Source organism: Corvus cornix, chromosome 1A (genome assembly GCF_000738735.6).
Source record: "Corvus cornix cornix isolate S_Up_H32 chromosome 1A, ASM73873v5, whole genome shotgun sequence".
In the NCBI taxonomy this organism is placed as follows: Eukaryota; Metazoa; Chordata; class Aves; order Passeriformes; family Corvidae; genus Corvus; species Corvus cornix.
Genome location: NC_047057.1, coordinates 71,026,623 through 71,045,002, shown reverse-complemented (window position 1 = coordinate 71,045,002; position 18,380 = coordinate 71,026,623). Strand labels below are relative to the sequence as shown.

Below are 18,380 nucleotides of genomic sequence, written 5' to 3'. Positions count from 1 at the left end.
CACTCTACCAGTGGCTCTCAGGATGATTTTGGGCAACTTCCTGCACTTCAGATCGTGATTTGCACCAGGTGCTGCCTATATATTCTCTCTATAGCTATGTGGCTAAACCCTCACAGGTGGAACAAACACCATGGAGCTGTGTTTTGCTCACCACAAACTCGGTGTCAAACCTGCCAGCCTCAAAGCAGAGTCAGGGAGCTGCTGTGCAGACTGAGCCGTGGCTTGTCTGAAGCTGGCAGTGCTGTGGAAATAGATTTATTTGCTCTGCTTCGATATAAATAAGTAAATCTGACCTGTTCTTGCTGGTCTGGGGGCGTGCTGTGCTTCCAGTCATATTCCCAGTAAGAGGCTCAAAGGTGCTGATGATGAGTGTGGCTGATGCCAGATTCCAGAGTGGCTCCTGGTCATAAAGCTGAAGTCCCCCAGCACTCCTGCTGTGCAAAGCACTCTTGGTCCTCATAGTTCCATTGTTTGAAAAATTAAAGTTCATGTCAAATATATTTAGAGTTGTCAAAAGGCCTGAGGATCGTGTTGGAGATGGTAGCAGTTGGTTTGGTTTTGAGCCACAATAATTCATTAATAGCAACTGAGTAAATCTTTCAAATGACCACAGCTGCTGAGAAATTATGGAAAAAATTATTTTGCAGGGGAAAAAAAAAATAAACCAGCTTCCCTGGGGGCTCTTGGTGTTGATAAGCATATTATAGATATCCCTATTCTTCTGGAAGTATGATTAAAAAAAAAATACAGGAACAAAACCTACTTATGTAGGGAAAACTTTGAAGCCCGTGATCCAGAGGCTGTCCGTGGATGAAATAATCAGTCACAGCTTGACCACATCACATCACATCCTTGTACTATGCTTATTGTGGCATTTTTAACAGAGCTTTGGCCTGTAAGACTTGGCTGGTCATCTCTCAAACCTTTGTTTTGTCCAGGACTATCCTGTTTTTCCGAATATATTTGTTCCAGAACACTGTATTTTGTAGAGGAAAACTATTATCTGGCAATTAATTTCTAGATTTTGGGTTATAGTTGCAGTGATGTAAAAAGCTGTTTTCAATACCTGTTTATTTTGAACTGGCAATATCTATTGGGATATGTCACAGCTCTAGAATGAAGTATTTGCATGGAGGTGTTTCTTGAATTTAGGAGTAGGTAAATCAGCTGAGATGGAGCAATGACATTTTACAGCCAAATTTAAGGAACAGCCTGGTCTCTTGTTTGCTTTTAGGTACAGAGGGACACAAACTCTCTTTCCATACAGAATTTCAGTTGATTTTTTTTCATCAAGAAAGGTTAAAAAAACAAGGACACATAAAAACACTCTAAGAAACTTTGGTCTCATGGTGGTTTTCAGCCAGATGGATCTAAGAAATGCAAGAGATCTGGAGAAAGACCTTTTGTGGAATGACTGCAGCAGAGTTTTCAGACCAAAAACTTCAGCTAATAGCCATGAACTTTTAAGTCATGGTTAAAGTCCTCTTGGATGGCAGTGGAGCAGTACATCTAAAGGACAAAAACTCCCCATAATTAGTTCTGTTAACAGAATAAAGGTTCCTGTTTTCTGTTTGGGGTGTTTTTGATGTTACCTCACTACTCATTTAGACTCCTGCAATCTTTGGCACCCATCTGAGTGTACCTGGCTATCACATTTGAGAACAGTGACTTTGACAACCCACTGGAGGAAAAAAGACCCCTATTTCTATTACTAACCCTGGTGCTGTTCTCCTTCTGTGAAGTCTGTCCCCCTCTGCATTTCTTTGCTGCTTCAGGAACTTTTCACATTTTACAAAGCCTCTGTAAGCTGAATGGGTCCTCCTGACTCAGAAAGTCTCTCCTGCCTTCTTCCTTCCTCAACCCCAGCTCTCCTCAAAGCACAGCGGAATTTATTTTTCTTGCTTGCATCTGGCTGTTACGTGTTCCCTCTGTTATTTACCTTGCAGGAGGGTTTTTATTTTGCCACCACCTGTGGTTTTATGGTAAGCACAGTACCACCCTTGTGTATTTAGAACATGTTTCTACTGCTAATGCAGCATAACCTCACGTGTCTCTCTTTTCATTAACACCACAGACCCCCAAATGAGCAAAGTTGGGTTATGTGTTGATAATACCATCAAACAACATGCCATGAATGGTCATTGCATCATGATTATCATGTGTAAAAGAAGAAAAAATAGTAAAAATGAAGTTTCTGAAAGGAAACTTTGTGACTCTGATAATTTGACTCGGACTCTTCAATGTTGTGTTGTACATGTGCAGCCCCAAGAGTCAGGAAATAGGGAAGGGAAAGTTCCAGGAGGTTGTACACTCATCACAGGTATCATGTGCTCTTAATGGGCAAAGGCCATGCTACACAAACACTCAACATCAAGCTGCAGCTTTCAACCCAAACATGTATGAAAGAAGAGTTGTTTGCAGAGATATTGAACCCAAGTCTAGAGTCTCCAGCCTGCTTCACATGCTGTGAATGCTGCTTTTGGAATTCACAAGGTGATGTGCAAACAGGTTTCTTTCCTAACTTCATTTTTGGCTGCCCTCTCCAAGGCTATGTTTGCTGCAATCAGAGTTGCTGCAGGTGTTCCCAAACCAGTCGGGTTAAAGCTGAGCACAAAAGGAGCCACATGGGAGGCACTGCAGGCAGTGAGTGTGCCTTGGCTTGCCGAGCCGCTTTTAGTTGTTTTTCAGTACAAGGTGAAGCTCTCAGAGGTCTCTGTTCTACATAAATCGAGGCTGGGTGAGGCATAGCAGCCCTATTCACACCCCTAAGAAGGCACAGGGTGGAGCAGCCCTTGGGCCATCATCAGGCATGAACCTCTGCACAAGCCTGGATGCAGGGTTGTCCATGGAGATGGGCAGAGACCATTTGTAGGTGACCTTAGAAGCAGCTTCAGGTGCTGTGGGGACTCATGGGGGAAAAAAGGATGCTCTGTGGAGCACAAGGACACATGCAAAAAACCCAGCTAACTGCAGTGTGAAGTATGGAGAACAAATCCAGGAGAAAGGAGGCTTGATTAGGTTGTGGCTTAGTGAGCAGTTTGGTTTTTATCGTGTTTTCCTATTTCTAATAAAGTGGGAAGGTAACAGATGGCTAGTATTTGCATAGCCCCATGAGACTATAAAGTTCTCATCTTGGCATGAGAGGATCTGTTGCATCCTTAGAATTTCCTCTTATTAGGAAGAACACATGAGTGACTAAAAACTAGTCTACAGAAAAACATTTTTTCTTCATGTGTTGATATTTTCAATAAACAACATTTTGGCCTCCAAACAGAAATTGTAGAATTGTTTTCTTGAATAGGACTCTAAAAATAATGCAAAATGTCTTTATTTGTTACCTTCTGCTGCACGCAAACATGATTTTTCTGCTGCATGTGAAGAATGGGTTTCTTTTGAGAAGTGAAGTGGTGTGTTGCTTTTCCTTTCCTATAGGTTCTGTCTTCATTCAACTTTTACTGGGATAGGCAAAGAAAACGTGGGCAGGTACCTGGGAACTGAATTCATCAAAGCATGCTAAAACCAAACCAATAAAGCCAGAGCAGTGCTAACAAGTAGGGAGTAAGCTTAAAGGTTTAAACAGCTGTTGGTTGTTTTGGTTTGCTGGTTTTTTGGGGGTTTTTTGTTTGTTTTTTTTATTTAATTTTCTCCCCAACACTTGGAAGGGATGTTGGTTCTTGGTAGGAATTATGTCCCTGATAAATTTAAGTCTAAATAAATCGTATTTTGCTATGCCTTTTTGTCTGATTGCAGCAAGAAGTCTTTGTTGGTGAAGCTGAGTTTCACCTTATTTCTGACAATATAAATGAGAACTAACCAGTGAGACTTTTCTCACCCTAAAACAAGTAAAACAAAAGCCTTTTCTCCTGAAGGTGCAGAGGCAAGCACTGGAAAACTCTGCTCATCTGGAAAACATTTCAGAATATGATGAGCAACAAAAGTAGGGGCAAAATATTTTGCAGCTGTAGCTATAGCAAGAACAGCCACTGCCATTCCTGGGTTTTGCTGTCTGTTGAGCTACTGTAAAAAAAGCAGTGTTTTTATTACTGGCATCAGGAATATCTTCATCCCAAGACTCATATGAAAGAAAACAAACCACATTTTCAGATAACTGCTTCCCATGTTATTGAAAGCATCTTCTGTTGCTGCTCTCAATTACAATTTCATCATTTCAAGCCTTTGTTGAGAATTTTAGAAGCCAGAGTTGGTGTTTTAAGGTGCTTAAGGCCATATGAGTCCATTTCCTTAGAAACACCTCAGAGAACTTGGGAATACTTTCATGGCTCATTGCTGTAATAGATTCAGTATAAATTCCTCCCGCTGAAGAGCATGGTAAAAATGATGCAACATATTAAATGTATATCAAGTTAAATAATGTTTCTACTGTTTTGATGTAGGAGAAATATAAACATGGGATGAAGCATAGGAAGGCACAACCTAGACTGCTGAGGACTGAATCCCTTAAGCACCGAGGCAAAGGAATGAGTAATTTTGTCAATAAAAATTGAGGATATGAATAGCTGGAGTCTGGCTGGAGAATAAGGCTGCTTCCCAGTGATTTATGAAGTGTCTACACATTTGTCATGGTAGTCTCTGAAGCACAGGCTGGCAGCCATTCCTCCCAGCCCCAAAAGGTTGCTTACCATCACACCTCACTCTGGCTGAGGGCCCACTCAGGACCACATGTGTTATTCCCAGCCTGTGCTTGGATAAGCTGCAGTTGTCAACACGGGTGTTCAGACGAAATATGCAGGAGGCAAAGTTCTGCAAGATGATGGCAGAACCCTCTCCTCTTTTTCTGCCTATAGAAAATGGTTCTTTTTCATCATGAGCACTGTGCAGACTGCACTATCCTGTTGTGCAGCAGGAAGAGGAGGGGGCTGGGAGGGGAGGCTGCCTAGCTTCTAGTGCTGTCAACCTTTACACCCAAGGGCTGAAGAGGCCATCAGTTAATGATTTATAAACATTTTACTATGGGCTGCTCTGTTAAAAGCTCTGTTTGCTGTCTGGGCAGTTTCTCTCTCAGCTGTGCTGCTGTAGGATTTTCGTGCTAGAGACAGGCAGTTAAACCTTCAGGAGTGTTAAGATTAACTTGCTGAGTAAGCCACAAGAAAACTGGAAATCCAACACACAAAGATGTGTTTCTTTAACTTGGGATCCGCAGCAGGGAAGGCAATCCCAGGGATCAGGAGTTTGTATTCAGATGGTATTCCAGCTGTCCAGACAATGTGTTAGCTGAATAAATCAGACAGCAAAGACAATCCTACAGAACTGTATTTGAACTGGAGCTCTTTATCATGGCTTCAATGGCACAAAGCTATCCCAAAAAGATGGTTCTTGCATCTTCTCTTGCTAGGATGAATTATATATAATAAATAATACTAAATGCTCCAAGTGAGGTCTTGATTCCCACAGCTAAGCTGTTTCTGGGTCTCAACCATTTTGATGAAAGCTGGTTTGGATATACTTCTACTTTGCTCTGTTGTTAATGTTGTTCATACAGACCTGTATTTGTCCAGTGCAGAAAACAAACTCAGGCCAGCATTACTTGCTAGTCCTGCCATATTATTTACATCATGTATGGGATCTGCAAATTCTCCTTGTGATTCCTAAATGATACTATTTTGCTAACAGAACCCCCCAGCTACAGATGTAAGCAAAACTACCCTTCTAACGTAAAAATAATCATCCTTGCAAGACGTTTTCCAGTGGGAAAAGCCTTCTTGCCAGTGTAAATACCTTCACAAATTTGTTTCTGCTGTTCTTGCCACAGTGGTGAAATTTGCAAGTCTTGAGCTCATCTGTAGGAGATTCAGTTTTCTTCTGTGGGAGAATTCAGGGCTCTAAGAGAGGTTTCTGTCTCCTTCCTTCAAGCAACTTGTACAATTTTATCTCGTATCTTTCTTGCTTTCCTGACACCTACACATTTTACCCATGTTTGAGGGTCTCTTATGGGCTGCCTGTGTGTTGCATTGGATAGGACTTTATAGACACTGTTCAAGTTTTTAATTCTCCCAGGAGAAAAAAGAGTGAACAAAAATCTGTAAAGAAATTGGGATATAGTTGGAATAAACACTCTTCAAAAATGTCACTACTAATCTAGTAGTCCTGGCAAAATTCTAATTTTTCTGAAGACCCCTATTTCTTACGGTTACCTCTACTCCTTTAAAGTAGTGAAAAGTCTTCTCTCTATCCTGTTTGAATTAAATAAACCCCTTGGCTTTCTGTCTCTCTCTGCCTTCACACACAGGCCAGCCTGTCATGCCCTGTTCTACTGATTACATGTTCAGAGAGAGTTTTCTTTTCAGAGGATCAGCAAAGTTGTATGAAGTGTGTGAACAGCCAGAGAAAGAATCTAGGGGCACTGTGAGAAATTATCTCCTTGTCTGCTGATAAGTTATAAGTAGATTTTTGTTTCAAATCCAGTCTTTGCTTGCTGTTTCTGTGTGCCTTTGATACATGTCTTAAATCTGAGTATCAGATACCCAAAGGATTTACAGTCCTTCTGTAAGACGAAGGATTTTGTAGGTGAGACACAGAGGCAGAGAGATTGCAGGTAACAAACCAGGTACAGGAACAAGAAAAGAACAGAGGAGCCTATCTCCTGCATTCACCAGGAGTTTTAGTTGTTTGGGGCTTTTTCCTACATAGCAAAAACTGATGGTTTAGTCCTTGAGCCTCAAGAACCCCCTGATTCTCCCAACTATATATAAAAATGTTAATCCAGAACAAATGACAAAACAGAGTTCATAATCCCCCCATTTTTTCTTGCAAATTGTTCCCGTTTTGGTGGAACAACAAATGTGTTCTCAGAGAAATGCTGTGAAATTACTTTTAAAAGCACTCAACAGTAGCAATGATGAATTTTCTTCTTTCATCATTTGATCCAGGAGATTCTCCCTGCATCTCATGGCTTATGGAGGTAGGAAATTTGCTGCTATGCTTGAAGTACTCTGCAGGCCCTCTGTCTGCCTACTGCTGTGATGGCTCTTCAGGCTTCCTCCTCTTTTTTTTTTTTTGCCTTTTAGCAGTTCCCTTGATTACTCTGATTCAGCATCTCCAATTTTAAAATCAATTAAATATCACAGTGAACCACAACATCTCTCCATCTCTGAGCTGAGGTGAAGGCACTAAATTCTGGGCACTGCCAGTAGCTCCTAGTTGGAATTGCTGAGATGCAGACTCTTACTGCAGTCTGCTGGAACTGGGGAGAGCAGCTATTCCCAGCAGCCTTGAAAATTATAGTGTCAAGCCCTGGGGCCACTGAGGTCCACAGGAGTCCCACATTCATGATAAGAGTGTGGCTTAAGTGGTGCCCTAACCAGGACAAACATTTTGAGGCCTTCTAACATCACATGGAGCTTGCTTAGATGTTTTTAAAGTTGTGTTCTATTTAAGAACATGTAAACATTAATGAATTTGGTGGAATACATGTGGGAACCCAATCCCCTTTCTCAGTACATATTTAATGAGCTAAAGAAGACTAGTTTAATGCTGAATTCTTCATGTATTTGATATTTTAGAATACAACTGCTTGTATTTTTAAAAATGTGCAGTTCCAGCCCATTTCTACATAGAACTCTTCTGTCTAATTCTGTTGAAAATGTGAGATAGCTACAATTTACTGTAAATGAAGATGGATGTGGAAACCCATTCACCTTGATAATGCCAGGTAGGAATCTACCTTGAGGAATTCATCACCTTTTGGAAAAGCAATCAAAAACCCCATGCCAAGATGGTGACAATGACTTGCCAGTCAAACAGAAATACTGGACAAGTCAAGGCTGATGATTAACACTCCCCAGAAAATGACCTTTGCTGTGGTTGTTGCCCTTTGGCTGAGAACAGTTAAATAAAAAGCAGAGTGAGATGCATTTTTGTGAATATACAACTGTCCTAGCAGTATTTGCACAGATCCAACATCGCTGCACTGAAGTGGCCGAGCTGCAAAGCCCTGACTTCAGCAGCAGCTCTGTTTTCCAAAGCTTGCAGGGTTCAGTGACGTTCCTCCTGCCAGAAAATGTTACTTTGTGGTTGGTAATTTGGCTCCTGGAGGTACAACATTCTGTCCAGGTGCTGCTAAAAATGTGGCCCTTCATTTTCTGCTGGCAGGTTAGAATAGTAAAGAATATTTATAAGGTGTGTTTTTTCCCTTCCAGTTAAAATGTGCCACCCTTGAATTAAAAGAGGAATAGGGTTTGGGTTTGTTTTTTAATATGATGCTTAGTTTAGGTTAATGTTGAATTTCCATCAGGCCTTGAACAGCTTGGTGAAAGCTTTCCTAAAAATAGGAATTATCTGGGGATTGCTTGCATCAGAGGGCTAATGGGTGGTTGAAAACTTGACATAAGAAATAAACTATAAATTTGACGTTTTTGTCACAGCCCCAGTGATATTTGGCAAAACCTCCCGTTGCTTAGTAGCTGGATGGTTTGCATCTGTTTTACTCCTGTCCTTTTAGAACAACTTGACAAAGCAGCTTATTTCTCCCTGTAGAGGAAATGATTCTCACTGACACAGCTTTAATTTTTTATATTGATTGAGCATGTAGATATCCCTCTTTCCACATAACTGCCAGTCCATGACTGCTAAGAAGAAATGAATCTATTCTGCTAAAACTTTCAGTGAATTCAGATGTTTACACATAATTGGACCCCAAATCACTGCAGGATGACCATGCTAAAGAGAGAAAACGCAGTTTTTCAGGCACTGTTTTCAAAGCTTTTCAAGGTACAGTTCCTTTCTGATTGATCTCTGAAGGCTTGGATAGTGGTTACGATTCCAAAATAATTTTTCACCTCTAACACTTCAGAACCTTCTTTGTGATCTGTAGTTTGACAAAATAATACCTTACAAAACAAACTCTGGGGAGCAGATTCCGCCAGAAATTACTGTGATTAAGAAAGAATTTATTGCCAAGAGTTTATTAGTTTTTGAATTTCTCAAACCTTTTCCTCAGAGCAACCTGGAGTGCTGAGCATCACAGTGACTGCAATACACAATTTAAGCTATTATTCCCTAAACTGAATGGGGATGTAGAACTCAGTAAGTCAGAAGAGATTCAATTTTCAGTTTATTGAGATAAGACTGTTGCCTGCATGAGAGCTGCAAAGAGAAGACAATTAGATTCCTGAGGGGCACGGTAATTTGCAATTGCATTCATTTGTAAAACAGAAACAAATGTCAAGTCTTGTATAGCAAAAAGGGCATGGGGCCTTCATAATGGGGCAAAAAATAATAAACCTTGTAGCTTGTAACAACTTCATTTGTGTGCTTAAACAAGGCAAAAAGGATGCTTTTGCATGCAGTGTCCCTGGAAGAAATTGATGAACTTGGACTACACTGATAGAGAAGACTGTACACACTTCTTGTCACGTTCTTAAAATGATGTACTAGTGATAGAAACGTGAAGTACTAACACTAATAATACTAATACAACATTCTACTGAACATTCCACTCTGCAGCACAAGGCAGGTGACATATAATTCACTGAGGAATATACTGATAGTAGCAGATTAAAGAATGCAGTTGAGTTCAGGTTGTGCTGAGATTTATTTTCCCAAGGTGGGAGTTTTAAGCATCTGTCACTGCTGTACTTTGCCAAACAAAAATACCTAGTATGATCCTGGATACTCTGCTTTTTTCAAGGGGCTGTCTGGGGTCTGTAACAGAATACATCAAACTTCATTTCTGCTACGCAAGTTTATGGCATTTTCTATTTCCTTAACGAGATTTTTTAAGGAAAGAACATTAATAAAGAAATTGATATTTAACTGTATGGTGTGGGTTGGAGCCTGCAAAGAAATATTAGGAAGGAGAGAGGAACACATTGTTGGAGAAGAGGGAACTTTTCAGCCCTTTGTGTGTGAATCACTTAGTCCTGAGGTTCTAAGAAGTGAATGCCCTGTCTTGGACTTCTTGGCCTGGATTTGCTCTGGTGCAGAGCATTTAAATAGATGCTATTTTAAGAAATACTAAGAAATGTGACCTTGGCAGAAATTTTAAGTGAAGCCTCTAATTCAGGGCAACTCTTTGACAGGTTTTTTGAGATATCTGAGCCAGCTCCTTGAAAGTGCCAGACCCAACAGAACTTAGTGGGAGCAGTGGAAGGGACATGTGGATGCCCTTTACATGATTGGTGCCCCTATCTGGTCACCCAAAAAATGAGGGACAATGTATGTTTGAAAGTGAGGACAAAAAAATTACCTAAATCTAGGTAGACTGACTGTAAAAACCTACCTTTTTTTGGCCATGAATTTTTAAGATCTGTACCCCAGTCACCTTACTCTCTAGCAGAAGATGTTTGGGTTATTCAAAAGCAGAAAACTGATCTCACACTAAACAATTTGAAGAGCGAAATATTAAAGCAATTGATTTCAATGGCAAAATTCCCATGGATTTCTGAGTGGGCAGAAATGTGCCTCATCCGATATCTCAGCTTTTGTCTGAGTGTTACTGCTTCTCTGTTCTGCCACCTTAGGTAACAACTTGTTCCAGCTTTAAATGACCATAGAGAAGCTTTTCACAGCAAATTTCAAGGCTGACTGAGGCTTGGAATTTTAACTCTGTGATTTCCATTGCTTCAGCTGTGCCATTCCACAACGAGCTTCCAGGACACAATAACCTACCTAGCGTCGGGTCGTACTCCCAGATGAACCTCTTGGTCAGGAAGCGCACGACGAGAGCTGGAGGGACAAAGAGATTTCATGTGAGAAGGACAAGACATCAACTCAGCAGGTTTTTCAAAGCTTTCCCAGCAAAGTTTTCTATGTGAGTGGACATGTAGCAGCTCCCCTGAACTGCGAGCAGAAGTCAGTGTGTGTGGCCCACTTCACACTTTTGGAGGGGGGCAACAAAACAAAACAAAAACCAAACCAAAGCAGAACTTTTTGCAACATTAAAGCCGCTACTTTGGATGCTTCAGGTTTCCCATAACCAGTGGAAAAAGAGTTGGCAGTTTTGGAACCAGCTTTGACACTTCAAAATGAGGGTTGTTCAAAACAATTTTACACTTAAAGACTTGCTTTCGGATTGTAAACCTTGTAAGGCAGAAATAATTGGCTAAATAGATGCCTTCTCTATTTTGGCATGCCTTCCTCCTAACAGTTTAACTTCCATGTTTTGCCTACTTGAAGCAAACAGATAAAATATTTTAAAGCAATGGTCCACACATGCTATTAATCAATCTGCAGAAATAGAAAAAAAAAGGTTAGATTTTGGAGCACTGGACAGGTAGTTCTTAGTTTCAGCTTATAGGTGAAGATCTTGCTATTCATGTTCTTGTATTTAATTTTTTTCTATCCCTCTAAACCCTTTAAAAACAACTTACACAGGCTTTGATTATTCTTGAATTTAAAACTGAGCAGCACTTTGAATTTCCAGTGATGTAAATGAATCATTTACCACTGCAAACCATCCAAAACCCTTTCTGCAAATGAAGCCAGAGATTATCACTGCACTAGCTATGAGTGCAGCAACTACAGCTACAGGAAAAGTTTCCCTTGCCATCAGACCTATACAATTGTTCCATTCTTCTTTTGGTTGCAGGTGGACAGAAAAGGTGTTCTGATCCAAAACTGAAGCCAGGAGAATGCCCTACATCCCAGAATTCTATGCCCAACAGGAGGATTAGGCAACAGCCTGCAGAATAAATCCAACAAATTAAGATTTGCTTAATCAGACAATCAGAATATTAGTTTTAAGAAGATTAACTATGCCTTATACTTGCAGGGGTAATAAGAAGCTGATCCTAAGGAAATGAGATCACCACACAAGAAGCAATTTGAAGTTGCTATTATTTTAAGTTTCTATTTTCCTTAGGAAATTCTACTTTTGATGTCTTTGCTTAGGATTTGCTGAAATGCTGTCCTTGTTCCTCCGAGTAGATGTGGCAGTTCTTAGTCAAAGTAACTCTTCAAGTCATGGCCCTTAACCTGAATGTCACACCAAAAGAAGATGACCTCTTTATAGCTTATTTTCCATCCACGGTGATGTTGCACCAGGACTTTTTTTTGCACCTTTTATCTTAGCTGGAATAGTTCAAGCATCTCTGTTGAGATGCTTTGTTTTGAAAGTTTGGTCATGATTTGAAAGTTTTGTTTTGAAAGTTTGGTCATGATTCTTCTCTAATTGCTCTTACCATCTTCTTAGTCAAGGACAGCTTTAAAAAATGCTTTCCTCTTTGACAGCCATACTGTGAAGGGGAAGCAGTGGTGGGCCACCTGTGTGGAAGTGCCTGAGCCTGTGCCTGGACCTGGAGAAGCTAATGAAGAGAGAGAAAAGGCAGAAGAACCTGTCCAACTATATATATACTTAAACATGGTCCACTTAGTTATGATAACCTTGTAGCTGTAGATGGAAATTGCTGGAGAGGAGAGTAGAAATAATGGAGGGGACTAGAAGTCTGTCAAGCATGTCTAAGACAGGTAATGGAGAGCAGCAGCTTTGAAAGAAAAGAGGGAGAAGAGCTGATTTTGGAGGTGCCCAAAGGTGACAAGCCACAAGAAGTAAAAGTAGAACTGGACTGGAGCTACTGAGATGAGCCTGGGAGGAGAAACCCACGGTTATGTACACAGGATAAAATGGTTCAGGTGTGCAGTGCTGCAGAGGGGAGGAATTAAGAGATCACAGGTGTAAGCTCTGGTGAGAAGGGGAAAGCTAGGCTGTATTTACCTCCAGCACATGCAGATCCATAAATAATTACATGTTTAGGAGGGAGCTGAGCTAAAGAAAGGAAGGGTGGGAGGTGGCTGCCATGCACAGAGTCAGATGGCAATTAGTCTCTCTGCTGGCAGATCTCAGTGGGGGGCACAGAAAGCACAGTGAGCCACTTGCTAGGCACTGCTGCCAATAAAGCATTTTTGTAAGTATTTTACTTTTCTTTGGTCCCAGTGAAGGGAAGAAAATACCCCCTTAGCACAACCCCAGTGAGTGGGGAACTATCAGCTTCAGAGCCACGTGCTCTTGGGGCTGGGCAGAACTGCTGCTCCTCCAAGGCTGGCTCTGCTCAGCCTCCCTGCTTCTGACCCAGCCAATTCCTCCAAAATACTTCTGCTCTCTTTCATGGCAGTGGTCACAGTCCATCCTAAAAGCTTTTCACTTCCACACATTTTTATGAGGCTCAAGATTAGCAGCTAGCTGCATTGCACAGATGGGGAACGTGAGATGCTCTTGATCCAGAGTCTGTTCTGTTTATAAGTATTGCAGACTATGCTGGACGGGAAATGTCTTCACTTTTGCCTCATTAGGGGTGCTTAGCAGATGGGCCTCTGACATCCAGCTGAATATTAAAACAATGTATGTGACTTTGCTGCCTGATCTGACTGAAAATAGACGATGAGGGAAGAGCTGGGAAGGGCATCCAAGTGCTTGGGCTGTCAGTCTGGAGACCAACTTGCTGGCTTGTGCCTCCTGCCCCAGCAATGATCCCCCAGAGCAGGGGTATTACTGTGGAGCCACACTGTTTATGTTGAGCTCACTCACTGCCAGATGACATCACTTTTCTGTAAAATAACTCTGCCAGCAGAAGAATCAGGAGCGAGGACATCAGCAATTCACCACACTTAGAGCTGCAGCAGTCAGATTTCTGCTGCTGGCTTAAATGATGCTTTGGGCAAAGCAATTGAATTCCCCCACGGCCTTAGTAATGTTGCATAAAAGATGAGTTGAGATGGGCATTAATTCCCTCTCACCTGAGCAAAGCTGTGTGTACTGTTTGACCAGTCAGTTTTACTTAGACATGCTTAACTCTAATGCTAATAATGAGCCAAAAATAGGCCAAGAGACTGAAAAAAAACCAATCCAAATGCTGGGTTTTGATTCAAAATGACATTGAGGCTGAGACTGTCTGAAACACATTATTTTCTGATTACAGTAAGTGACTAATTCCAATATTCATATTAAAATGGCCATTTCCAGTGCTCATCCTCAAATTCATTTTGAAGCAGCCAAGAGACTGATACAGTAGTTAATAGGAGTGAATTTCATGGCCCTCCACTGAGACTAGTCCAGGCTCTTCCCTGGACACTTACTGCTTGTGAAATAGAAGAGCTTGCAGGCTTGGAAGGAAAGAATCTCCACCAAACTGCTCTGTGGATTCCCACTGTGCTTTTCGGAGACATGACCATCCCTGAAGGGAACTGATGTAACGTCCCAGAGAAGCAAGAACAGACTCCTGTCTCCTTCTGCCTTTCCTGACACCCTCGCTTCCAAGTCAGCTGTTTTGTACAGGGTATAAATTAGGGTAGAACTTGGCACAGGACTTTCATTCACTCATGTTTAAAACTTCTGCCTTAGAAGTTATTCTTGGAGAAGAATCATGACTATCTGTCAACTACATTTGCAGTGCAACTCCACTGAAGACAATGAAGTTATATCAAGATTTAACTTGGCATATAAACCAAGATTATCAACCACATAATTAATCAATTTCTTTCGAACTTGTGTGGCTGAGTCCCTTGCTCAGCTTTAAAAATCCCAGTCCATATCTTTTGGAGATTTTTTTTTTTTGTGTGTGTGATATTTTGCATCTTGCTTTAGATCTTTGTTTGGATTTAGTAACATATAAATGCTCTAGCTAAATTTACAATCTGTCTGAATACATATCTTTGTGGATTTGGTATCATTCCAGCTAATACAAGCTGAGTTTTTTGGGGAAGAAAGGAAGCCGGGTTTTATTTGAAAAACAGCCGCCTTCCCAAAAAGTTACAGAGTTCAAAGTTATTCTAAGAAAAATAACAGTTTTCCACAGTGAAATAACTGTATGATGACTCTTTTATGCCATGAGAATTTTCAGCTATAAAAATGGTCTGAAAGTAGTCCCATTATTTAACTTATCAACAAGTCCATTCCTGGTGCCATGATGATGTGTCATCAGTAGACCACACTTGGCAGGAGACACCAGAGCGGTTAAAACCAAAGGTTATAATGATCAAAAGGCAGTTTCAGAAATGAAATATTTCACTTTTTCTTAAAAGCTATATTTTTGTTAGAGAGTTCATCCCCCATTCACCTTCTCAGAGGCCCTTTATGTATTGGAATTTCAGTCCCCCAGGAAGATGTGGTGAGTTCCAGTCTGCAGGAGGGCAGTGCTGCTGCATTCTGGCAGGTGATGTTCTGCCTCCTCAAACAGCTCTATGTCCATCTTTGGGAAATAATGGTTTGTTTTAAAGGCAAAACCATGAGAATTTAATTTGCTTGTGAAAGTCTTGTGGGGGTGTCTATGTGTGGAGAAGGTGTGAACTTATAATGCAGAGTCCTTTTCTGATCCTGATCCATCAGGGATGTAAACGGGCACTCATTGCCCCTTGCTCTGCATCCATGAGCCTGGGCTTGACTCAGCTCTGACAGGATCTCTGGCAATTCAGTGGTGTGGGGATGTGAGGACTGAGTGAGACATCCACAGGAGCAGCTCTCTGCCTTTGCCTCCTCTCTTGGTTTGCTCACTGTGGTCACTTCTGATGCTGGGACCTGATGCAGTAGCCTAGATGTTTCCTACAGTAAATCTGATGGAGCAAAGCAAGATCAGAGAGAAAAATAAGGGGGAACTCAATGAAGTATAAAAATGTTTTGTTTTACACTGCCTTGCTGTTTCAAACTATGCATGTTTTAGGCCTATTTAAGTCACTGTCTTAAGCAGTGAGCTGTTCAGAAAAATTACTGTTTATGATTTTATAGTTTTTCTTTAACAGCACAGGGAGGTCCTCCACTGACTGCCAATATAAGTTTAAAAAGTATATGTACTTTTATATATGAAGATCAATTAAATATAAATACCAAATGTATATATTCTTATATACACCACAGAGCAATTTAAATATAACAGTGTGTGTATATATATAGGTGTATATATACTCTGCTACAGTAAATACAGACCAGGATTGAACAGCTGTGGGATGGAACGTGTTGCTTTTGCCTTTCAGGAGGTTTCACTGTGTAATGTAAGCCTTTTTCTTCAGTGGTAATGGTAAGGGCTTCAGTTCTGTGCATTCAAATGTGAGCACCAAAAATGTCTTTTTGTTCTGGTGGAACATAAAGGGACTGTAATACCTGTCTCAAATATCTGTCTCAATTCCCACAGCAGGATCATGGTGGAAACCAACATTCCACGTTCAAGTATTTCAAAACCACTAATCTATTTTCAGATGTACAATATTAAGTGCTGTATACTGGATTTATCTTTACAGTAAATAGTATTTTACATGCAGAATGTGAGTGCAGTAGGACTCCAAAGGCTGTTTCAGGTAATAATTCAGTAGGTTGTTCAATTAGATATCAACAGCTGACCTTCTTTCCACAAGTTGTTTGGAAAGATCAAGATCCTACTGTGGAAGAGACAGAGACCATAGTCCTGCTCAGCTGTGGTTTTTAGCAGCCTCCATCAGGTTATTCATACTCCGGCCTGACTAAATGTCAGGGTATTTCATGTCACTGTCACTTCTCAATTTCTACTACAAGGTTTTGGGGAGTATTTCTTTTGTTAGCAGCAATTTCAGTCCATCCCAGAGGTAATTGCATTTTGCTGCTGTGGGAAATAGGTGATTTTAGGAACTTCTGAGTGGGAAGAGCCTGGGGAAAAGTAACCTGTTTCAAGGAGCTCATCTGAAATTCTGGCACACTCCATGGCACGGTGTATCTACATACTTATCTTGACTGTCTTAACAGCAGGCTGGACTTCTTTGTATGCTCACCTGGATAGTTCACTCTCATTTTTTTATTGATTAGCAGTCATTCATCCCATCCCCACTGAGCAGGAGGATTTTTGTAGTAATGTTCTGCCCATTGCTTTCAGTGCTCAAGGCATGTTTTTACAATGGTTGCTGCACATGGAGCTTAACCAGGAGGCTTAATTTACATTACGTTACCCCGTTCCATAACATGTAATTTCAGTATGAAGTTCTTTATTGCACAGGTCTCCTCTCATGTGAAGGATAAATTATCAGACTGGTGTGTCTAATGGTTTTGATCATTTTAGGAACACACTTGTACCATTTCTCTCTCCTGACTTCATTGTATAACTTGTTCTGTCGCCCCTTTTGTGAAGCCTGAACTTTCTGGTGTGCTATTACTAACACATCTGGTTTTCCAAAACACAGTTAATGGTAACACCTCCAGATGTTTGTGTGTCTGAGACAGAGTATATTTGTGATGGCGTTGTAGGGAAACCTCAGGGATGAAATCTCACGGGAACAACTGTGGCTTTTCCAGAAAACTGCCACAGGTAAGGTTTGGATTTCCATGCTCTTTTGAAAGACACTGGGCAGAGGAAAGTAGAAGAGGATTCTCAGTACAAAACTTGGACACTAACCCAACCCTCCATCTCAAGATGAAAGATAAAAAAGTTAGATTTATCTGAGAGGGGGGAAAAAAAAAGAAAGAAGGGGTGGAAAGCTTTTTTCTTTAAAAATCCAGCACTTCAATAAGACAGTGGCAAGATGTCAAAATTTTCAGTGGCTGTAACTTTTTTGTGTTCTCTTTTCCTTACATTTCTTCCAGTGTTGAATTTAGAAAACATCCCACTCTCTTTTTATGGTCAAATTAGTTTGTCATCTTTAAAAAGGAAAAAGAAAGAAAGGAGATACAGGAGGGAATTCTAGAATGGTTTCAATGGCAGGATGATCTGGTTATTGTGAAAGCATTTTTGCATGAATGAATTTTTGTTGGTAAATGTACTTTGAACAGAAAGGCCATTTTTTGCAAGGAAGTTAGGGTTTTTGATTTTCAAAGGAAATGACTCAACACCTCACTGTTTGCCTTCAAAGAACTTGCAATTTAGGAATTGCATATTTAAAACAAACCAACCCAGCTTTACTAGCCTCTGCTTATTCTTTCATTCAGTGCTGTTTTGTATTACACTGGAGAAATCTGGGGGATTCATTGGATCCTTTTATCCAGGCGTCACTGCTACAGGGAGAAGGCAAAGGCACACTTTCTTTGCTGTAGCCTGCACCAACTCCTCATCTTCAGCTCATTTCTGTGGGCCAAAAGGGTTCAAACTTGATTTTACCCTGTCAGAGCTGAGCCTGAAACAAGGTGTAGGCAACACGAGACACTTGAGTGACACTCCTGAAGGAAAGGATCATCTGGGTATTTTGGAGATGCCTTGAATTGCTCCTTGGATGGTGTGGAGCTGCTGCCTCATCCCCTGCCAGTGCAAAGGGAGGACCACACGTGAGCACCAGAAGGAGTGGCCATACGCACGTGGCCAGTGCTGAAGTGGGGATTTTTGTTTTGTTGTTGATTTTTTGTTATTGGTGGTGATATTGCTGCTGGTTGTAATTTTTTTTTTTTTTTGTGAGAGAGTGGGGTTTTTTGGGGGTTTTTTAAGGCTCTCCTCCAGCCTTTGGTCCGATCCCTGCTCTCTTCCCGCTCCCATGCTCAGAAG

The 18,380-nt window shown here is 41.0% G+C and overlaps 1 protein-coding gene across 4 annotated transcripts in view; it reads right to left on the bottom strand.

Annotated features, from left to right (window-relative positions):
- RERG (RAS like estrogen regulated growth inhibitor) overlaps positions 1–18,380 on the bottom strand; it is a 96,575-nt gene that overhangs the window by 6,820 nt on the left and 71,375 nt on the right. For all 4 annotated transcript variants that reach the window (XM_039570958.1, XM_010404174.4, XM_010404173.4 and 1 more), the window contains exon 3: positions 10,627–10,683. In XM_039570958.1, coding sequence (XP_039426892.1) covers positions 10,627–10,683 — 57 coding nt within the window. The remainder of the gene's footprint in view (positions 1–10,626; positions 10,684–18,380) is intronic.